The 24,665-nt window shown below is 39.6% G+C and overlaps 1 protein-coding gene across 4 annotated transcripts in view; it reads right to left on the bottom strand.

Moving 5' to 3' along the window:
• NOL4 (nucleolar protein 4) overlaps positions 1–21,338 on the bottom strand; it is a 458,026-nt gene extending 436,688 nt beyond the window's left edge. For all 4 annotated transcript variants that reach the window (XM_070361672.1, XM_070361671.1, XM_070361673.1 and 1 more), the window contains exon 1: positions 21,075–21,338. In XM_070361672.1, the coding sequence (XP_070217773.1) occupies positions 21,075–21,338 (264 nt within the window). The remainder of the gene's footprint in view (positions 1–21,074) is intronic.
• Positions 21,339–24,665: the final 3,327 nt, after the last annotated feature.

The raw sequence follows: 24,665 nt of genomic DNA, 5'->3' as shown, positions 1-24,665 counted from the left end.
AACATGTAAAATATCATGTAAGAAACGAGTTGCCAGTCCAGGTTCGATACACAATACTGGATGCTTGGGGCTAGTGCACTGGGATGACCCAGAGGGATGATATGGGGAGGGAGGAGGGAGGAGGGAGGAGTGTTCAGGATGGGGAACACATGTATGCCTGTGGCGGATTCATTTTGATATTTGGCAAAACTAATACAATTATGTAAAGTTTAAAAATAAAATTAAAAAAAAAAAAGAATACCAGAGTGGGTATCCATTTCCTTCTCCAAGGGATCTTCCGGACCCCAGAATTGAATCCTTGTTTTCTACATTGGCAGGTGGATTATTTACCAATGAACCACCAGGGAAGCCATGGTGAACATTAGGAGACTTTTTAAATGTACTGAGGTCAAAAATCTATCCTGGATAATAGGTAAGACAAAGAATGGATTAAGGAGAAGCTGAGTCACTATCCTTCCCTTGGCCATATGTATTCTATTCTGGAGCCATCAGTTCCTCTTCAAGCATATCCTGAATTGTTTCACATAATTAATAAACTTTTAAGATGTCTTTACATGCTCCCTCAACATAGATGATACTTTTGCATTTATTGGGAAAAGGAGGAGATGACAATGACAAAAAGGAGAGGAATACTTAAATTCTTTGTTGTCAGAAACTGCCACATGAATCATATGTTTTGCCTCATTGAATCATCACAATAACCATGTGAAATAACTGTCATTTACTCTCCTTACTTCATAGATGTCAGGAGAACTTTTGAAGTATGAACTGATTTCTTCATTTGTCTTTCTATGTGTATCCTGGTCCTTTCCCCAAACCGAGTTGTACGGGTTATATACATACACTGCCCTAGGGAAAGTTGTGATGAACACACATTGTTTAAAAATGTTCAAATGTTCAAGTCTTGGATTTTAAGTTTCAAAAGTTTACTTGGAGTTGCACGATTCTGAGCTTTGGATCTTCAGAAACCTAAAGCCTGAGGACCCATCACATAATGATTGCCATAAGAAACAGACATGAATAAATGTTGAGGAAGTAATAAACAGTTTTCACACTTCCTGTGAGATAACAATTCTCAGTGGGTGCAGACAAACAGAAGAAAACGTACCTGCATATCCATGAGTTCCTGAGAAGTCCTGCAGTCTATGCCTCCCTAAAGTTTTAATTTAAAAAAGAGTTCTGAGGAGCTAAACCCAGATAGCTCTGGGAATTACTGCAACCCCAAATATGCAGAATATATCATGAGAAATGCCAGGCAGGATGAATCCCAAACTGGAATCAACAATCCCAAACTGGAGAAATATCAACAACCTTAGATGTGCAGATGATACAATCTAATGGCAGAAAGTGAAGAGGAACTAAAGAGCCTCTTGATGAAGGTGAAAGAAGAGAGTGAAAAAGCTGGCTTGAAACTTAACATTCAAAAAACCAAGATCACAGCATCCGGGGAAAAAATGGAAACCGTGGCAGATTTTCTTTTCTTGGGCTCTAAAATCACTGTGGACGGTGACTGCAGCTGTGAAATTAAACGTTGCTTGCTCCTTGGAAGGAAAGCTATGACATACTTAGACAGAATACCAAAAAGCAAAGATATTACTTTGCCAGCAAAGATCCATACAGTCAAAGTTATGGTTTTTCCAGCAGTCATGAAAGGATGTGAGAGTTGAACCATAAAGAAGGCTGACTAGTGAAGAACTGATGCTTTCAAACTGATGCTGGAAAAGAATCGTGAGAGTCCCTTGGACAGAAGGAGACAAAACCAGTCAATCCTAACCCTGAATATTCATTGAAAGGATTGAAGCTGAAGCCCTAATATTTTGGCTACCTGATGCAAAGAGTCAACTCATTGGAAAAGACCCTGATGCTGGGAAAGACTGATGGCAAAAGGAGAAAAGGGTGGCAGAGGACGAAATGGTTAGATGGCATCAGTGACTGAGTGGACGTGAATTTGAGCAAACTCTGGGAGACAGTGAGGACACAGGAACCTGGCATGCTGCAGTCCACAGGGTTGCAAAGAGTTGGACACAACTTAGTGGCTGAAAAACAACAACAAATATAACAGGTGGGTGGCTTATTTTCTAATTTTTTTCTGCATCTGACATAGTTTGTGAGCAAGAGAATGGAGACAGCTGAATGGCAATGAGCATCAGTGTGAGACAGTCACACAAGCACCCACAGGAGAGTAGGTGAACTCAACCCATGATATCAAGAAAGACAACAAGATACCTGAGAGAGTCCCGTATTTGTATAAGCCCTGTATTCACAAACCAGGTGTACCGCATTAGCAATCTACATGAGAGAAGCAAACTGAAAGGGGAAATGGATTGGCCAGAAGTTCATTCAGGTTTTCCTATAAGAGATTATGGCCAACCCAATACATCTGAGCAGATACCAGTACCATCAGCAGTAACCAAAGCCCAGTACCCTCCACTCTGTCTGGGACACTATGTGAACCTCCTCAGCTCTTAGAATCCCAGGCCAAGGGATACTTTTGACTTACGGAGTTCACCAGGAATTAACTAAAATTTAGATTCTGCTTTCACCAGGTTTCATTTGCTTTTATTTATCTAGTTCCTTAGGTGGAAGCTGAGATTACTGATTTGTGACCTTTCATTTTTTGTAACATAAACACTCACCATCATAAATTTTCCTCAAAATCTCCCTCTAGGTGCGTCCTGAAAATTCTGATATGCTACACAATCATTTTCATTCTGTTTGAAATATTGTCTAATTTTCTTTGGGATTTCTTCTTTCACCTATAGGTTACTTATAAGTATGTTGTTGAATCTTTGAATACTAGGGGAATCACCAGATAACTTTCTCTTATTTGATATCTTAATCCTTTCAGTTAGAAAATATCCTTTGTAAACTATATATTCTTATCACAGCTACATAAACTTTAAAACCCCACCAGACACTGCTATAATTTTTCCTTCCAAGAGTTATATATATATTAAAGAATATAGAAGATGAAAAACAGTTTATTTATAGTTTCTATTTCTCCTCCTTTAGTAAAGTTCCAAATTTCCTTCTAGTATCATTTCTCTTTGGGCTTTCCTGGTAGCTCAGGCAGTAAAGAATCAGCCTGCAATGCAAGAGACCAGGGTTCGATCCCAGGGTCGGGAAGATACGCTGGAGAAAAGAATGGCAACCCACTCCAGTATTCTTGCCTGGAGAATTCCACCAACAGGGGAGGCTGGTGGGCTACAGTCCATGGGGTCACAAAGAGTTGAACACAACTGAGTCACACTCACACACACACACACACACACACACACACACACACACACAACCATTCCTCTGAAGAACATTCCCGAAGAACTTCCTTTGGCATTAATTTTGGAGCAGGTCTAGTGGAAAATAACTCATAGTTTTTCTTCACCAGATAATGTCTTTATATCATCTTCTTTCTTGAAAGGGTATTTTTCAATGAATATACAATTCTTTCAACATTTAAAAAAAAAAGAAAAAAGTACTATTGTTAGAGTCCTCCATTGTTTCTGAGGAGAACTCTGCGGTCATCTGAATTATCATGTGCTGTTTACCTCTGGCTGCTTTCAAGACTGTTTTGTTCCAGCAGGTTCATTACGTGTTTTATAACATTTTTAAATTTTAGCTTGTTTGGGTTTTACCATGCATCTTGGTTTGTCACCAAATCTGGGAAACTTTTAGTCATTATTTTTCCAAATATTTTTCTTCTATAACAATTTCTTTCTTTTCTATGATTTCAGTGGCAAGAAGAAAAATTTAGTTTTTTGTTTATATTGTTATCTTCTTCTACCCTGTTTTTCAGATAGGATTTCTATTAATCTATCTTTAAACTCATTGACTCCTTCATCTGCTATCTGCATTCTATTCTTGAGCCCACCCAGTAAATTTTTATTACTTATTAAATTTTTTAGTTCAAATCTTCACATTTTATTCTTTTTAAAAGAACTAAAGTTACTCTTCCTCTGCTTAGAGTATCTATTTTTCCATTAATTTCCAAAGTATTTGCATTTTCTGCATAGAGCATTGGTTATAATGGCTGAAAGTTCTTAACTTCAACATCTGACTCAACTCAGAGTTGGCATCTGTTGATTTTTTTCCTCTTAAAACATGTCCAATTTTCATCATTTTTATATGCAACTTTGCATATAAAATTATCTTATTTCAGGCTGTATCCTGAAAATTTTGATTATGCTGAGAGGTTCTGGATCCTACTAAAATCTTCTGGAAAGTGTTGTATATTTATATCATGCACTAAATCCTATTAGACTCAGACCATGAGCTTTGCTTGCCTTTTCACCAGTGATTCCATTATCAGTTAAGTCTTCAAATTTTCCTGTTCCTTTGGTTCTAACCTGCATACGGGTAGCGTGGGGATTAACCTGGACTTGTACTGCAGCTTATATCACACTTCACTTCTCAAAGACTTGGTCATGGTACTTTGCATATGTGCTTCACATTCACAGCTTGACAAAGAATTCAGTTCACACGAAGATTTAGGAGATGTCCTCTCTGGTATTCCCCTCACTCTTATTTCCAACATCCCTTTATTTCTGATTCCTCTAGCCTGAAAATATCAGTGCCTCTCAACATTTCATCCTTCTGCACTTTGCATAAATTCATGAGACTGGAGCCATCTTCAGGACACATGTATCAGGAAAATGAGAGAGAGAAAGTCGTAGTGGAATTTCACACACACTCGGACCACCGGGGCCCTTTCCACACTGTTCCTCTGGCCAACAACAAAGGTTATCCACTAAGAGTTTTAGGTTCCTCTCTGCCAGCACGGCCACCATATATAGCAGCAGTGCAGCTCCATGACTCAGACTAGCCTTCAGTTAAATCTAGGAGATAAAAGAATGGGAAAAGCGGAGAGAAACTCACCCCTCATATTGTTTTGCGTCTAGTCCATTTCCATCTGCATTCTGCCTTTTATTGTTTTTCAGAGCGCTCGGGTGGTTGTGTTTTATATTCTCACTAGAGTTTTTCATGAAAGAGATCATCCGTAATGATTCATAATGAAAGAGATTCGCCTTTTTGACCAGCACTGGCAACTCACATGTAGCTTTTTTTAGAAACAAAGAATCATGAGCCCTGGCCTGACCCAGAATCTCCATTCTAACAAGATACTTGAGTAATGGGTAAGCACACTAAAACAGGACATATCCTGAGCTAGAAGACAGGAATAAGATTTACCAAGTTCTTGGATCCTAAGAAGATTCAAGTAAAGTTCCTCATTGAGGGCCAAAAAAATCAATTCCAAGATACAAACACACACACACATATTTTTGAAAAGGATAGCTAAGTATCATAATTAAGTGGGAAAATAAACTTAAAGCAAAAAAAAAAAAACACAATTAAATGATAAATCACATGGAAATAGTAAAGAAAATTATGGGACAGTGATGGTAACAACAAGGATGGGAACTACATTTAATATCTTGTAATAAAATATAATGGAAAAGACTCTGAAAAGGAAAATATCTATGTAGTTATATATGTATATTTGCTACTTTGTTCTACACTAGAAATGCAGCATTGTAAATCAACTGTACTTCAATAAAAAATAAAACAAAATGGGCAAAAGAGTAAAATCAAATAAAAATTTAAAAAGGAAGAGTTGTGGTAGAAATATTTGATTGCTGCTGCTGCTGCTAAGTCACTTCAGTCGTGTCCAACTCTGTGCAACCCCACAGATGGCAGCCCACCAGGCTCCCCCATCCCTGGGATTCTCCAGGCAAGAACACTGGAGTGGGTTGCCATTTCCTTCTCCAATGCATGAAAGTGAAAAGTGAAAGTGAAGTCGCTTAGTCATGTCCGACTCTTAGCGACCCCATGGACTGCAGCCCACCAGGCTCCTTGGTTCATGAGATTTTCCAGGCAAGAGTACTGGAGTGGGGCGTCATTGCCTTCTCCGAACACTTGATTAGGTATTTATAAAGCCATAAAATAATTATGAAGACTACTGAGTACATCTTAATAACGATTTTAAAAGAAAAAAGCACAATTCAAAGTTATAGGCAAACTATGATTATAACCTTCTATATAAAGTATGCCAGGTACCATATTTTAGAAAATAATTAGAAGAGAACAACAAGGATGTCAAGGGAACTGGAAACTACGAATGACTGCCTAGAAGTGGGAACTCTAAACAAGTCAGGTGATGGACCCCACCTTTGCCTCCCTGATAGCCATGCTCCCCTTCCCATCTCATCAGCTTGCTAGTACTCTTTTGGAGATCTCATCAGTGTATAAACAAACATAACTGGTTACACGTAGACTTTCTGAACTCCACCAAAAACTCAGGAGATATTATAGTATAAAACCTAAAGTCACTTAACTTATACTGAAAAATATAACTTAAATATTCCCAATATTGGCAACAGTTTGACCAGTGCATTCTCTCTTTGGTCAATTTATGTAAGAAACCAAATAATCAAAAGGTGGCTTGTTAAATGTGGGTTTAAAGAGGGCCTGATAAACCCACATGATCGAGTTATGACATCTGGCTCCCCTGAATGGAAACAACCATCAGGAAACACTAAGTTCTTCACCATAATAACAGCATATTTTATCAGCACTGCCAGTATGTGTATCTTTAACTCATTTTTTCCATGGCTGGCCAAATACCACTTATTATTATTATCTATATTAGTGCATAAAGCTCTTGTTATCCTTAAAGCTATTCAGTTAACAAAAAATTTAAAGTTGGAAGACAGTGAATACATTACATGTAAATGTCAATATCACATTTTCATTTATTTAATATATACTAACATATAATTATTTGCTAAACTTGTGATAAGACAAAGATGTCTTCTTTAAGTGTGGGTCTACCGATTGACGTTCCATGTGTGAATAATGCCCTGGACAATGCATTGTCTGTGACTTCTAGTTTCAGTTACTTTAAAGTAAGTTATTACTTGTAATCTAGGCTGTGCAGAAACCTGTTTTCTTCTTTTTTCCCTATTTTTTTCCTAATTGTACGTTTTAGCAATCCACATGTATTTTGATCCTTTCTAAAGCATTGAATTTACGTTCATGCATTCAGTTCATCAGTTATGAAATATTTAAATGTCATAATCATGATAATAATTGAAACTCACATAAAAGATGTGGGAAAATGCAACCAGTAATATATACACAACTCAATTTTATGTGTACAAGGTACAGGTTACTACAGCATAGACTATTTTGAATGAACAACCCACACTCTGGCAAGAGACTTTTGATTAATTCACTAGTTAGTGAAGCTCTATTAAGAGATTTTTTATTATGCTTTCAATCAAAATAGTATCTAGTCTTGAAAATCCCATCTAATTAGGTCAATTGGTTAGAGCATAGTGTTATTATGACCAAACTAGACATTAGATCCTCATATGTGCCACTTATCTTTGCCCCATGTTCCGAGATTAAACCCCTAAAGCCCTCTAGCCATCTGGCAACTGCAGTCGGGTCCACCTATAATTGTTGTCTCTGCACCCCCTCACCCTGGCACCTCACCAAAATAAAAAAAAAAAGATAACTTAAAAAATATTGGCCAACCTTATCTCAATGACTACTATCTTTATACATAATGATGAGACCCAAATATTCAAATAATATTTTCTGAAAACACATAACTTTTAAAAAGGAAGAACTAGCCACAAAAACACCCTTTCTCTGACTGTCAGACAAGATACTCCTTTGTATCACCAAAATGAAGCTTCCAACTTCCTGAACTTATATTCTGAGTTTCCTTCACAACCTTCCAGTTTTCTAACAGTGCCAAACACTTGAAAAATCGGTAACTCTGAGAATAACTAGCACAAATGAACACTTGATTAAAATTAGGAAGAGTGGGACATAAGAGTCTCTTGAATAAACCTCAGATAGAAAGGGAAAATAATCAAAATAAAGATTTTCTCTTCTCAACAGAGAGAGGAAAATTATTCCAATTTTTGTTAATATCTTAACAGAAGAAGATACACCTGTTATTGTTATTTTCTATATGCTAATTCCACAAATATTAAGGTCTCATTTAAAATGTATAATAATAAAATAATTATTAAAAAATAAAATTATAGTATGGTTAGTGCTACTAAATGATATTGCTTCATATTATTATTTGTCACTACATGTCAAAAATACTTAAACATACATTAATATAATGATGTGTATAATGCTTTATTTTAATACATGCAACTCCTCAATCTCCATCCTCCCTGAAAACCATAAAACAGTAAGCCACTTCCTATTCTACAAAAAAGATAGATGGAATATAATGAAATAAAATATTTTAATTAAAAACTGAAAAATCAAAATAGTACATAGTAATAAATATATATATATACACACAAATATATCTAATGTGATCAATTACTATCTCAAATGAGCTGTTAGAAATTATATATTTTACTAAATTATGGACCATCTCATCAAAAACAATTAAAATGGCAACACATTAGGCATTAGTAGAATGCCATTTAAATTATTCCCAGCTACATCTTAAACCACAATTAGTCAAATATGCTTTTTAGAAAGTTGTTTTAACTGAGCAAATGCCTTTTGAAAAATTTAGACCAAAAAACTATGTATTATTTTCTCTCACTGTATAATCACAAATTGGGTGGCTTAAAGCTTCACAAACTTATACTATCTCACAGTTTCTATGGTTCCAAAGTCCAGCATATTTTAATGGGTCTTCTGCTCAGGTTCTTATAAAGCTAAAATCAAGGTGGAAGACAGCTACATTCTTTGTTGGAAGCCCAACTGAGAAAAGCTTCCTTTGGTCAGAATTTATTCCTTGTGGTTGTAGGACTTAGGTCCCCATTGTTTTGCTAGCTGTTGGCAAAGCATGCTCTCAGCTCCTAACCACATGGCCCCCTCCATCTCAGCAACAGAGAATCTCCCTTACAATGAATCCAACTCAGGTTTTGAATTTCTCTGCCTGCTATTTCCGCTATAAAAACCCTCTGCTTTTAAAAGGTTAATGTGATTAAGTCAGACCCACCTAAAAGAGCCCCCTTTCCTGTTCCATACAATATAACCACAGGAATCAGAGATCATATGCACACTTTCCACTCACACTCAAAAGTAAGGGAATTAAACACATGTGAGGGTCGTTTCAGAGTCATCTTAGAATCCTGCCTATCACAGTACACAAAGATTGAAGAATCATAGTGACAGAGACAGGCACGTGGATTTAAAATCAAACAAGTTTGAGGAATAAACAACTTGGAATAAGATTTAGAATACTGCTTTAAAGTATAAACTCCATGTTCTAAGCAATATTTGAAACATTACTTTGAAAAGGTTTGTGGCTTGAATAAGTATTCTATTAATATACAGAAATTTCCCATGGATTTTAGAACAATTTCTCTGGTAAATCTTTGTAGCTGTGGATGTAGCAATAATAGGTCAAAAATTATTTCTCAACTCTAAAAACAGAAGGAAAAAAAAAACATTTTATTACAAGATGATTTCATCCATACTCCTTTTTCTTTCCAAAATTTTTGGTTTAATTTTTATAGATTTAAATTCTTGCCACATTTTGTCAAATGTTCATAATACATTAAACAAGTTAGAAGTCAAACAGTCAAATGTATCATCAGGAGGATGAATGAAATTTTGATACATTCATTCTAAAGAATGCTACATACTACATACAACAACATGGGTGAATCTCACAACAATATCCAATAAAAGTACAAGACACACAAGAGTATTTAGAGTATCATTCTTTTGTAGAAATTTTAAAACCAGGAACAACTAAACTGCGTTGTTTAGGGATGCCTTGTTGTTGGGTCATTAAGTCGTGTCCTTTTAAGTGTCTTTAAATTCATTTTCTTACATTTCAAACAATCCTATTTTTAACACTGTATTGGAATTAATAAAGTCTGACGTTTGTACAGCATGATTCAATTACACAATATCAAGCTATTGAATTATATTGATTTACTGCTTAACAATTTGATTTCAGTATCTGTGTAATATTTATAACTATAATATTTCAAACAAATATTGAGGCAAAAGGAACTATTCAACTTTTATTCTTTATTCATTTGATTTATAACCAGCATAAACCAAGGAGAGATCTCAAGTCCCTACCCATAAGACCTAAATCATAACATCTTTGCTCAAACACTTCTGGTAGCTGGCATTCCCTATAGAAGGAAGGTCAAATTTTGCAACATGGCAGTAGAGGTTTCCCATAATTTTGCCCCCACCCACTTTTCCAACTTCATCTTCCCCTGTACCCTGCACTTCAGCTATTCTTGACTGTGTACCATCTCAACTTGCCTTTGATAAAATAAAATCTCACCTCCACCAAAATAATACCAAAAGAGAACAATGGTTTTATGGATGTCATGGATTTTTATGGCTAAGAAATTATTTTTAATATTGTGTTAAGTACAGAGGCACTCCCCTGTAAGAGAGAAGGCGATATTTTAGCTGAAGTGTAAGGTCTTAACTAAAATGATTTACTGTGAGATAATATTAGGCTTCAACAATAGTTTCTGCCTTCAACAATAGCTCAGTCAGTAAATCATCTGCCTGCAATGCAGGAGACCCGGCTTCGATTCCTGGGTCGGGAAGATCCCCTGGAGAAGGAAATGGCAACCCACTCCAGTATTTTTGCCGGAGAATCCCATGGGCAAAGAGGCCTGGCAGGCTGCGGTCCCGGGGGTCACAAAGAGTCGGACACAACTAAGCGACCAAACACACACACACAATATTATCCTATGGATTAAAGTAACTGTCTCCAAATTGGTATGTGCACACCCCAGAAAACGCATGAGATGACCTACTGAGATGAATAAAAACATTAAAATTTATGTTTGTATACATTTAATAATAGTTGGTCATGGACAGGGAAGCCTGGCGTGCTGCAGTCCATGGGGTCGCAAAGAGTCGGACACAAGTGAGCAGTTAAACTGAACTAACAGTCCTATATATTTACATTTTTGAATATGTGCTATGTATTAAGTATTGATACAGAACATATGTAATTTATAAAAACACACATGTTGGGGGAATATTCAATTTGTTTTAATCACTAGAGTGCATTATTTTAAGAGTTTGGAAACCAAAGCAAGGACTTTGGAATCCAACCGAAACAGTTTCTTGTCCCAACTCTAACACTTAGAAGCTGTGTGACTTTAGAAAGTTATCTTAATTTAAACCACAATTTTATCAAGTATGTAATGAAAAATGTTCACCCGATAGGATTATTGTGACTGTTAAAGGGGACATTTTGTTTAAAGTTATTATCTCAATCTTTAACCAATATATATTAATAAGTTGATAAATGCAAGGCATTTTTATTGATTGTGTTACATTCAAAACTTTCTATTGCCTAAAGAAGCAATGTACTCATGAAAGAACTCTAAATGACAAGCAAAGTCACCAGTTTCACAGCCTTAAGGAAAAAAGCCCATCTTTTCCTGCTTCTGATGGGACTACAAATGGTAAGGAAAACAGTATGGAAGTTCCTCAAAAAATGAAAAATAGAACTGCCATGTGATCCAGCAATCCCACTAGTGGGTATACATCCAAAAGAATCGAAACAGAGTTTTGAAGGGACACCCTTCACAGCAGCATTATTTCTAACAGCCAAAAGTGAAAGTGAAAGTCGCTCAGTCATGTTGACTCTGCCACCCCGTGAACTATACAGTCCATGAAATTCTCCAGGCCAAAATACTAGACTGGGTAGCCTTTCCCTTTTCCAGGGGATCACCCCAACCCAGTGATTGAACCCAGGTCTCCCGCATTGCAGACAGATTCTTTCCCAGCTGAGCCACAAGGGAAGCCCAAGAATACTGGAGTGGGCAGATTATCCCTTTTCCAGTGGATCTTCCTGACCCAGGAATTTGCTGCTAAGTCACTTTAGTCGTGTCCGACTCTGTGTGACCCCACAGACAGCAGCCCACCAGGCTCTCCCGTCCCTGGGATTCTCCAGGCAAGAATATGGAGTGGGTTGCCATTTCCTTCTCCAATGCATGAAAGTGAAAAGTGAAAGGGAAGTCGTTTAGTTGTGTCCAACTCTTAGCGACCTCATGGACTGCAGCCTACCAGGCTCCTCCGTCCATGGGATTTTCCAGGCAAGAGTACTGGAGTGGGGTGCCATTGCCTTCTCCGGTGGATTCTTTACCAACTGAGATATCAGGGAAGCCCAAAGGTGGAAGCAATTCAAATGCTCATTGACAAATGAATAAACAAAATATGGTAAATACATAAAATAGCATATTATTCAGCCATTAAAAGTAAGGAAATTCTGTGACACAATTTAACATGAGTGAATTTTAAGGGTATTATGCTAAGTGAGATAATCAATCACAAAAGACAAACACTGTGTAATTCCACTTATACTGTGGGGGAGAGGGGCTTCCCCAGTGGCTCAAAAGGTCAAGACTCTGCCTGCAATGCAGAAGTTCAGTTCAGTTGCTCAGTCATGTCCGACTCTTTGTGACCCCATGGACTGTAGCACGCCAGGCCTCCCTATCCATCACCAACTCCTGGAGTTTACTCAACCTTGTGCCCATTGAGTAACGCAGAAGGTTCCAGTTTAATCCCTAGGTTGGGAAGATCCCCTGGAGAAGGAAGTGGCAACTCACTCCTGGGAGAACCCATGGACAGGAGTCTGGCAGGCTACAGTCCATGGAGTAGCAAAGAGTCAGACATGACAGGGCAAGCATGCATGCAATTATATGAGGTATCAAATGTAGTCATATTTACAGAATCAGAAAGTAGAATGGTGGTTTCCAGGGGCTGGAGGGAAGGGTAAAGAGGGAGTTCTTTATTAGTTACAGAGTTTCAGTTTTGCAAGATGAAAACATTCTAGAGATATCTTGTACAGCAAAGTATATATGCTTAATACTATCGTACTACATACTTACATATGTTTAAGATGGAAAAGTATATGTTATGTTTTTTTAACCGTAATTTAAATAAATAAAATTTAAAAAACAGTCCCCAAATCTGGTTAGAACTAGTTGGTGTGTGGTGTTTAAATAAGAAGATTCCATTGTGTTATGGGGTTGGGAAGTGATTTTCATTTATCCCATTAATTACTGCCAAAGATGTATTACACATGATGCCCTCCCTTCTGTCAAAACAAATTTTCCAAAAAAAACCAAAACAAAAACAAATTATCAAGCAATAGATATACCTCATGGTATGATGTAATAAGAATATGGTCAGTTGGTTCAAGAAATATTAAGTTGACAGAATCAACAGTATTCTATGAAGTACTGACCATAAAGAGAGAAGAAAGGGGGAAAGAAACACTCATATCACACAGACTTTTGGCTTGGAAAGGTGAGCAAATTGTATTGCCACTTATGGAGAAGGAAAAATTTTAAAGAAAAAAAAAATTTTTTTTTGAAGAGGTCAGCTTGGAGGACCTAGTATGGGGAATGGAGAAAAGAAAAAATTTTTAATTTGTTTAATTTTAAGTGCTTTGGAATATCTTGATGGAAAACAACTAGTGGAAAACCCAAAGCAAAGATCTGAACTCCAGCAGAAGCATATTAAGTCCTCAAAACAGACACACAACTGAAGCTATGGACGGGGGTACCACTACTCAAGAGAAAGAGAGAGTAATAAAAGGAATTCAAAATGTATCTTAGTCAAATTATTTAATTGTAAGGATACCTAAGTAAATAAATCCATGAAATTTGGAAAAAAACAAGTTTGCCGTTGAATTTTAATAGCACTAATACAGTTATCTACAATGTTCTAGTGCAAAGAGTGAAAACAAAGAAACTATACCTAGCTAAGTTGCCCTTTAGGTGCAAAGGAAAAGGACAAATATTTTTCAATTGCATATAAACCCCAAAGAATAGAAAATAGGAGCCCTTCTTTAGGGGAAAAATGATGATCAGGAATTACCACCAATCAACTGATAGATCAAGTCAGATAATTTAGACGTAAAGAAAACCAGGTAAAAGAATGGATGATATACATTTAAACATAATAAAGGGATAATAATTGTAAGAAGCAAATTCCATACTATAACATAAAGAACCTTGACAATAAAAGCAATAATTTAGATAATACAACAAAATATATAACAATTAGAATAAATGTAATGTATTATAAACAGGGATATCAGTAACAAGAAGGTGAGAAATGAAAAAAGATTTGTTCTTTATCTACCACTAGAGAAAGTCAATAATATGGTATAAAACTGAAATTGTAGTTGAAAAAATATAATTCACCATTGATATTTTTCTTAATATTTTCTGTCAATTTTAGGAATAAACACTTCTATGAATAAGCCTTAACCTATTAGAAAATTTTTGAATTTTGTGTATTTTTGTGACATTTTGGTAATATATTTTATTCTTCTTAAATTAGCATATAATTGTCATCCCAGTTTTAGAAAATCACTTCTGCTTCTCCATATACAGTATGACTATCAACCATTATCTCTAATCTTCTTTTGGGATACTTGTTTAGATGGATGTCTGTAATGATACTCATAATTAGTTAATGGTTATATCTAGGCAAGAGACCTAGAATGAATTTTTGGCAATTTTTTCCTTTTCATTTAGACTTTTGAGTAATGAGAATGTATCACTTTTAAGAAAACAAAGTCATTTTTATTTTCTAAAAGTGAAGTAAGAAAAAAGATACAATATACTACATTAATGTTATATTATATAATATTATATAATGTTATAATGTTAACATAAATATATAATTTATATATTACATTATAATGTATAATCATTAATGTATATATGTATCTTATATTTAACTCATTACACTGTGATTGAGTTCATAACACATAATTAAAATTATATCATGGTGTTCTTGACTTGTTAATACTTAGATTAGCTTCTATTTTTGTAGCATCTATTATGTGTCAAGCATATGCCTTATATACTATATGCTTATGAAGTATGATTATTAATTCTCATCCAAAACTAAAACTAGGCAAAGTTTTGGATGCAAATTAGGAAATCCTAAAAGAGAAATTCTCAAAGAGAAGCAAAGAGGAAACTGTGTCTTTAAATAAGAAACTTTCTATTAAAAAGCAGAGACACTGCTTTGTCAACAAAGGTCCGTCTAGTCAAGGCTATGGTTTTTACTGTGGTCATGTATGGATGTGAGAGTTGGCCTATAAAGAAAGCTGAGCACAGAAGAATTGATGCTTTTGAACTGTGGTGTTGGAGAAGACTCTTGAGAGTCCCTTGGACTGCAAGGAGATCCAGCCAGTCCATTCTGAAGGAGATCAGCCCTGGGATTTCTTTGGAAGGAATGATGCTAAAGCTGAAACTCCAGTACTTCGGCCACCTCATGTGAAGAGTTGACTCATTGGAAAAGACTCTGATGCCGGGAGGGATTGGGGGCAGGAGGAGAAGGGGACGACAGAGGATGAGATGGTGGATGGCATCACTGACTCGATGGACATGGATTTGGGTAAACTCTGGGAGTTGGTGATGGACAGGGAGGCCTGGCGTGCTGAGGTTCATGGGGTCGCAAAGAGCTGGACATGACTGAGCGACTGAACTGAACTCGCAACTCCAGTAAATGTCAAATCCAGGATTTAAATCTTGCTCTAAAATCCTTACCCTGCCCACTATACCACGTTTCATGCCATCCATGCTGTCCAGGAAGTTTACATTGCCATCCTAGGACTATGAAAAGGAACACAAGCTAAAACACACTGGATTCACTTTACTCTTTCCTAGTGAGATATAAAAAATCTTGGCAAATACAACAGCTATTAGTGAGAGGTCTTTATGATCTTGACGTGGAAATGGAAACTTTTGGAAATTCTGCTGCCACATCCCTGAATTTCCTCCCTCATCTTTCCTCTATCCTATACAGAAAGTCCAGAGTTAAAATCTTGACAAGTAGAATCTCAGAATCATTGTTCAGAAGGTCTCTAGAGGGAATACATATGTGTTGGGTCTTATCCCTCACCTTCACCATAGTCACTAGTAATACAACTAAGAAGAGATAACAGAAAAGTTAAGGACTGGTATCTTCGGAAATAAATGTGGGATAGTCCTCATATGGGCTCCCCAGGTTACTCAGTGGTAAAGAATCTGCCTGTAATATAGGGGATGTGGATTTGATTCCTGGGTCAGGAAGATTCCCTGGAGAAGGAAATGACAACCCACTCCAGCACTCTTGCATGGAAAATCCCATGGACAGAGGAGCCTGGCAGGCTACAGTCCATGGGGTCACAAAGAGTCAGACACAAATTTGTGACTGAACAACTAGTCCTCTTGTACTAAGAGGGTCTGATTGCCTTCTAAAATTCAGGGGTGTTAACTCAACAAGCCCTTTGTCTCTTAATCCTCATGGCCAACTGGCCTCTAGTAAAAGGAAAGGAAAGTGAAGTCACTCAATTGTGTCCGACTCTTTGCGAACCCTGGACTATACCTACTAGGCTCCTCCATCCAGAGAATTTTCCAAGCAAGAGTACTGGAGTAGGTTGCCATTTCCTTCTCCAGAGGATCTTCCCAACCCAGGGATCAAACCCAGGTCTCCCGCATTGCAGGCAGACGCTTTACCGTCTGAGTCACCAGGGAAGCCTGGCCTCTAGTAAAGGCACCCACTATTCCCTGAGAACCCAAAGGAGGTGCTGTGCTAGGGACTTGGACTTGCCCTGGATGACTGATTCCTCCCAACAGCTCTAAATGCCACTGAAGTCAGCTTATAAACCACAATGCTGAGACTCATACTTGGGATCTCTTTAACCCCACAAAGATATATGGTATAGTGTGTCCCAAAATACTTAAATGAAGGGGGAAAAAATGCATCAGTAATCAATAGCAATTCCCACTGTGGAAGTATTAAGACATAAGCAAAATTCGGTTGTCTTGGTGACTACTGTTTTGACTTGTCTCTCTAAGAGATACAAAGTATCATTACGCATAGCTGGCATATCCCTCAGCTTTGTTTTCTAGAATTTCTATAGCAAATTACAGATCAAGGCCCAACATATATGATGTGAGCCTTAGTCACGGACTTAGACCAAGTGGAAATGTACACAGACTCCTTATGTATTATTTTATTCACTCTGATGTGGTATTTAAAAAATAACCAAAACTACAATCAGAGAACTAAAAAACAGTAACTGCTTATGAACCAGTCCATGAATATTCATTCTAATCACTGTACAATAATCAATTAGTAGTATACACAGTGAGAAAATATGAAATCTGAGGCTACCGATTGATAACTGAATAAATTATCATTTTTAAATCACATAACTAGAGATAATATATTTTCTTTTCTGGATAAAAAATTCATTTTATGTTTCCTCGTGGAATAAATAAAGGGAAAAATACTAAAGGGAAAAAATACATGTAAATGCTTTTAAAAAAAAGGCTGAAATGTCTGTTCCTACAAATACAGGGAAAGAAAAGCATTGTTCATATTATTTGATTTTATAGTTTGGATATTCATTACCTTGTTTGGTTAAGACTGAAAGACAAATAGAAATGTGAGTTTATGGAATTTCCTAATGACTTATAGAATGCAGTGGACTTTTATAAAATAAACAATAATGCATGAATAATATTACTAATGAAATGTAATGAAATTTCTGATTCTTTTCTAAGTTTACCTTTCCTAATATGAAGCAGTAAAATGTGGTTACACTTTAAAGTGTGATGTTTTAACTAATTGTTGCCAGAAAACAAAGCGTCAATCAGAATGTAAAGCTTCTGAAAACAAACTAAGCTAGAACTATCAGAGATGTAAAACAGAGTAACCATAGTGAGGATAATTTTCAACTGTCACTGATTAAACATTGTTTCTGAATCAATGTCAAGCATTTCCTGTATCTTTTTTAGAACTGTTTGAAGTTACCATAATTTCATACTTCTAAATTTCTGACACCTTTAAGGAAAGAACATAGAAAAGTAACAGTGGTAGTATGGAAAAGAACTGAGATCCCATGCTCAGCAAAGCACATATGTGTGTGTATACACGCACATGTGCGCACACAACCGTCTCACTCCAGATCTAAAATGGCTGAGTCGCAGGATGTTGTTGCTTGGTGACCAAACAGTATCTGCTCAGCCACACAGTAATCTAAACAGTGACAGATATGTCCCCTCAGTTTTAGGCATGGCCAGTACAAACAGTAAAGGGCATGTTTATCTTCTCCAATATTCTACATTTTTAAGTCAGTTGTCACTTGCTTGATTTTATCATCAGTTACCTTGAGGCTTCACGGGGAAAGTATTTGCGAAGCTATAAATACATCTGCTCTTTTGGAAAAACAAGAGGTAGGACCAAGCTTCTTTTAGAATGAAAGATAGTCCTGTTTCAATTAAGCCTGCATGATGTGTCTGCTATGTTCTAGTCCGACCTCCCAGTTGCTATCAGTCTCCCTTTCTCTCATTAAACACAAGGAGTTAATTAGCCCCAGCCTGTCCTCTCCCCTTCTCTCTTTCCCTTTTCACAGTAGTAATGATGCCTAATTACCTGCAGCAATGGGTAACTGCAACACCAGGAATGAATCGCTCTCAGTGAAGCAAAGTCAGCCATGAACCTTCAAACCTCAGAATCCTGGAATGATTCTCAGTCTACTTGAAAATACTATTCAAATACAGTACTCTTTTTCAACCAATAAATGCTTTTGGATGCAAAAAAAAAAAAAAATTTTTTTTTTGATCTTTCTGATGACTGCACCCCTGCTATCATAAAGAAAAACCATCACAGGTTTAAGGAAGAAATACTCTGAGATGTGGGGAAACACATGATAAAAGGGATCTTTTATTTATATTTTAAGTCAATGAAATGATGATTGGCTGTCTCTCAGAGAAGGAGGAGCCTATAATTCTATGTCAGGAGCAGCATAAAAATTTCATAAAGAGCAATAGGAAAGTTCATGAATTAAAAACCTCTTCAAAATTTCAAAACAGATGTGAATGAAAATCAGCGCTCTTAAATACTACACAGGAAACCATTATGCAAGAACATCACCTGAAGGATTACATTTTCTCCCTTAACTATATGGAATCTTTACTGAAAAGAGAAACACATGTTACTTTATTATTAATCCTGGAGTTATTAATCTATATTAGATATCTTAGCAGCAATTTCTTAACAACTCTGCATTAATTTTTCAATGAAAATGTGGTACCCAAGAATGTGAATGCTGGTTTGAATGACTGGCATCCATGTTTATCTTACTGCCTCTATGACCACTACACAATTTATGTTAGAATTTTTATGTAACGTTTTAAAAAAGAACACCTGTATATACATACAGTAGATGTAACCAAATCCATGCAGGTATAAACTCATTGGAGAAATACACAAGTGAAGCAATCTGACACATAAACAGAGGTGCCTAAGTAAAACATTTTAAGAAATGAAAAACAAACTCCCAGCTAGCAATTTACAAAACACACACAATCTTATTAAGAAATATTCAGATAAATATATCTTAAATCATTATTTTATTCATCAATTAGTTCAGTACCACCCAAAGAAAAATACATTCATATGTTTTGAATTCTAATTTACTTTGTCTACCTAAGTTATTTTTAAAAATCAGGTTCTTAATGTTACTCCCAATATAAATGAATCAAAGCCCCTCATTCTCTATGACAGACTTCTGGCTCATCCAAATGTAGATAAACCTAAGTTCATCCATGCCCATCTAGTGCTCATTATTAATAAAGCAATCTCACCATTGTCTTTAGCAATGCCAGATGTGAAAGGCGAAGGCTGTGTTTATAGATCGCCCTCCTAGAAACCTTTCAACAATGATGCATATTTTTTAAAAAAGCAGAACTTTTACGTGTGTTTCCGTTTCACCTTTATTCCCATGTCATTTTTCCATATAAATTTCAAAAGAAATATACTTCCTTCAAACAACTACCCCTAATTAATCTCAAGAAACCATAAACTGCTTTCCAAAAAGAGTCTTCCATATAAGCCTTTGAAAAACCTTTCATGCACGTATTTCCAATTTAATATACCTCCGTTTGAGATAGAAGAGTAGCTTTCAAGGCATCTCCTTTCTAGCATCCTCCAGGAATACTGCACGGGAAACAGTTGCCAGTGAGAGATGGAAGAAAAGGAGCAAATGCTCAAGAAACCCCAAAGCGAGGCAAAAATGTACCGAACGCCAGATAACCCTCCCCCACCCCTACTCCGGACGACTACCCACCTAGCATGATGAAGAAAGAGGTCTTATGGATCTGATCTGCGATCCTACTTGTAGCCCACAGTTCCCATCTCCTGAAAACGGAAATTGACGCTGCCGCCGCTCCCCAACCTCACAGGCTTCTGCCTGGGGAGGCTGAGATACACTGAGCTCTCAGCGCCAGCGCCTGGGCTTAAAGCTTTGCGGCCGTGAGACTAGAGCCATCCCAGAATAAGGAACAAATAACGTACACCACTTGATTGCGCCCAAACCCATCACTCTTTGTTGTTCATCATGTAGCTGCGGCTTTATTTGTGAAAGCTGCAAGTGAGGAAGGAAGGGGTGGGGGGGTGGGCAGGAGGAGGCATCTCCAGGACCCTATATACCATCTAAATCTTCAGGGCAAGATCTCAGGGAGATTAAGGCGATCGGACAGCCAGGTGTCTCCCAGGCGGCGGTCTAACTAACAATAAAACCCGATAGTGTCCGGGGCGGGGGGGGGTCGGGGGACCCCACATCCACGACCAGCGCCACGTTCGGGCTTTGTGCCAATAAAAAGACTCCGTAGACTATCGATCAGAATCATCTATTATCAGAGCGTGTGGCTGGGGTTTCAGCGTGGCCTTTATGCGCGGTGGGGAAGGCGGGACACGCGCCGGGCGCCCAGCGAAGGACGTGGGACAATGGCCCAGTCCGAGGACGCGAGATGCCGCCCGACCCGGGGATAGAAGCTCCAGAGACGAGGAGGGCTGCGCGCTCCAGAGATGCGCTGCTGCTTTAAAATACAGGACCACAAAGACTCCACGTTGGGGGAAACGCGCCTGGCTCACGCGAGTGGGGACGACTTGGGGAAGGGGGTTGAGAAGGGTGGGGGCAAACGAGCCAACGGTGGCTCACGGCTCCCCCTTTCTCCCCCCACCTCCATCTCCCCCCCAGGCTGCTCTGGCAGACAAATAACAGAAGAAGGCGAGTCACTCACCGTGGTCTTGACCGGCACGTAGAGCACTTGCTTGGCGCCGCCGCCGCCCCCGCGGACCTCGTCCGGCTGGCCCAGCTGGAAACCCTTCGATTTGACCCAGAATTTAAATTTGGCGTTGTCCGTGGAGCTCGACTCGCAGCCGTTGAGGAGCTGGACGATCCGCTCGTATTTTTTACGGGTCACCGTCTTGGTCTTGCCTGAGTCCCCGTAAGTCCTGAGACACCAGTCCTGGAACTGGCGGTACACATCGCGCTCGCTCTCCATGTTCCGCGCGCCCGGCCGCCGGCCGGAGGCTCCCAGCGCACTTCGCACCTGTTCACCCCGGGCTCATGAAAAATGCAGCCCCCCGCCACGCTGTAGGGGACGCGAGGTCCCGGGCGCCGCCAGAGCCTGCCTCGGGTCGGGGGAAAGGGGGGAGGGAAGGGGCGAGGGGGAGGAGGGTCCGGCTGGGCACCAGCGATCAATGCCCTGTGCTACCAAGTCTCTGGTTTCATTCGTAATTGCGACGGATGTCTCCGGACGCTGTTCTCTTCCTCTTAGTGATGGGTCTCTAATATTGTGGGAGTAGGACCATCCTCTGGCCCGGAGGAGCTGGGTTTTGAATAATTAAAATCCCATTCCTTGGTTTATTAAAAATCCCAATATTGACTTGGGGTGGTCCCTCGACGCCTTGCCCGGGGCTGCGTCCGGGGCAGGCAGGTGGAGCGCAGCGCCGCCTCCCCGCGCGCGCGCGCCCCCGAAGCTTCCCGGCCTCCGGCCCCACCACCGTCCAGGAGCGAGAGCTGCGCCTCTCTCGAAAGCAGCTGCCCGGCCTGGCGCCTGAGAGCCCGAAGGGCACCCGGGTCCCCGGGCTCTCCTTCCTCCAGGGTCCCGTTCCGCTTCGGCCTTCCCTGTGTGGGGCGTTCAGGGACTAGAAAGAGAGAAAGTTCTTACCTGTCATGTTGTTAAGCCCATCAAATCCTGCTACACAGGAAATTTCTTAAGGTATTTTTAAAGCGGCTTAAAATGTCATTTCTTCAGATGCATTTAGGCTGAATTCCAGTCCCGTAGGTAGGTTCCGGGAGTTAAGTCCCAGAATTAGCAAAGCATCCACGGAGATTTGGCCGGAGTTCTCTAGGATAGCCCGTGGTACCCTGAACAGATATCCGCTCCAGGGGGAAGTGGGTAAACGAAGGCAGGCCGCTGGCGGCGGGTCTCCCAGATAACGTTGGGGCCCCCAGATAGGACTCCTCCGGTCTCTAATGAACTGGGTACAAGGCATAGAAGTAAGTTTATGATACAGATGCTTCAAACCCTCTGCATGAAATTAGAATATAGCGAGCTGTCATTTTCCCCTTGCTTGGTTACAGTTTGCAGTTCACACGGGAGGTTTCGGATGTCTATTTTCCCCCTGCCACGTCATGGACACCCCCTCCTCTGCTCAGAGTAGCCAAATATGAGTTCCTCCGGACGATTTCTCAAGCAAATGAGATCAGCGGTTCCTCCATTCAGGATTTCCATCCGTTTGTTACAGAGCTGGAAATAGGGGAGTTCCCATCCTCCTCGCGCTGCGATCGCGGCCGCTCCTCTTTATTCTACTCTCTGCGGAGGCCCGCGCCCGTCCCAGGAGGCGGCTCTGCCAGCAAGGCGGCCCGATCAGTGCCCGGCGCCGAGTCCGTGTCCTAGCCCACCTTCGCCCCCTCGTCGCCGTCTCCAAGACGAAAGCCCCGACTGGGAGGAACGCGGGGTGTTTGTCCCCACTGCGCCGCGGCTGGTCCCGGCACTTGCAGAACGGTCAGTGGCTCCTGCTCCACCAGGCTGAGTGTGCGCGTGTGTGTGAGCCGGGGAGCGAGGGTGTGCAGGGGGTGCGCTGTGTGTGCGCGCGTCTCCGGGAAGGTCTCGCGGCGGCGGCTGGAGCCGGGACTGACAGCCCGGGCGGAGCGCGAGCAGCTCCACACACTAAACCTCTCGCCTCTCCCCTCACCCCCCACCCCTCCCACTCCCCTCTCCTCCCGCCCCCCCTCTTCCCCGGCCCCTTCCAAGCTCTCTGATTGGCCAGTGGGACAAAAGTTTCTGTGGAGACGGCTGGGCGCTGACGTCACGGGCAGAATTGTCCCATTTAGGGATCCCGGGGGCAGTGCGCATGTTGCAGGCTGCAGGTTAGAGGCGGGAGGAGGTAGCAGCGGGCCCGGCGGCAGCCAGGTGGCGGAAAGGAGCACTCAGCATCCAGGTGGGGGGACGACTCCAGCAGGGTTTCCATGGAGATTCCTCTGGGTCTAGCCTAAAAACAGCAAATCAGCTGACACCATTAGCTCAGGACCTAATTACTGCTTATTGGAGCAACAAATGAGGGAGAGGGCCAGCTGCAAAGGAAGACTTTTCATCCACCACCACCCCTCCCTGTCTCCTCCTCTCTCCCCTCTCTGGGTGGCTCTAGAGTCCCGGGTGAATTCCCATTAACTTGCAAGATGCCTGCAACAACAGCTCCCCTTCTCTAGAGGCTACCCTGACTGCTTTTATTCCTTTTATTCCCTTCTTTTGAATCGAAAAATAATGCTAACATATATCAGTGGTCCTGAGTCCTTGAATTTGTTTGCCCAATAAATATTAGCCCAGTAGAGCTCAGGGGAGCCACAGGCCAGTAGAAGTCACACGTAGATTTAATATCAGGAGAGGATCACTTTCAGTTTACTGAATTGGGAACTTATCTTTAGGCTTTTCATATTTAAAAAAATATTTCCAATATCTGAAGTATGTAATAATTTGGGATGAACAATTGGACAGAGAATATTTTCAGTCACCCATCTAAATGGGGTATAACTCACAAAAACAATTCTCTTCAAAGTTTCCCTGGTGAGATCAGAGACAAGAAATTGATTCCAAGTGAAGAGATGTAGGTTTTCTGGTATATTGGTCATAGCTTTCCTAGGAGATTCTGGAAGTATAGTTGGTCACAGAGTGGTCATTCATTCAAGATTAAGCTGGTTCTATAGAGTTTACTTTCACTTATGGATATAGCTTAATTCACAATTTCATAATTCTTTTTGGTAGCTCTTTCATTTGAAAAGACATCCCAACTCCTCTAAGCCTCATTCAAGTACTTTCAGAATCAGAAAGACTTCCTTCTTTGACTTGCTCAAGTCATCTGCCTCTAAACTCCTCTGGATAGTGTCTTTCAATTTTTTTTTTTAAACCTTGTCTCATAGTAAGACATACATTTTACTTTGGCATAAAGTGCATGTATACATCTCTCCTCCAAAAATTTTATGAAGTATTTTTTATTACATGTAAGACACACTATTTGCCATTTTTCTCCTATTTTTAAATTTGGTAAAAAATTTAAACTCAATTTAAAAAAATTCCTAACTCAATAAATTTATTTTATGATCCAGCAAAGGATGACTGGCACCTATAGTTTGGAAGTGTTTTAGATCATAAGAACTTGCACTGCTCTTGTACTATATGAATAGAGGAGTTTGGTGGGCTACAGTCCCTGGGATTGCAAGAGTGGGACGCAGCTTAGCAAATAACAACAAATATCCCACTGTACAAATTGAATCTTGATTGAAGACTCTGGAGAGTTCAGATGTTCTTGTTTTCCAAATAACTCCA

This window comes from Bos mutus, chromosome 24 (genome assembly GCF_027580195.1).
Source record: "Bos mutus isolate GX-2022 chromosome 24, NWIPB_WYAK_1.1, whole genome shotgun sequence".
NCBI lineage: Eukaryota > Metazoa > Chordata > Mammalia > Artiodactyla > Bovidae > Bos > Bos mutus.
The sequence above is the reverse complement of the archived record's forward strand: the minus strand, read 5'-3'. Positions and strand labels throughout refer to the sequence as shown.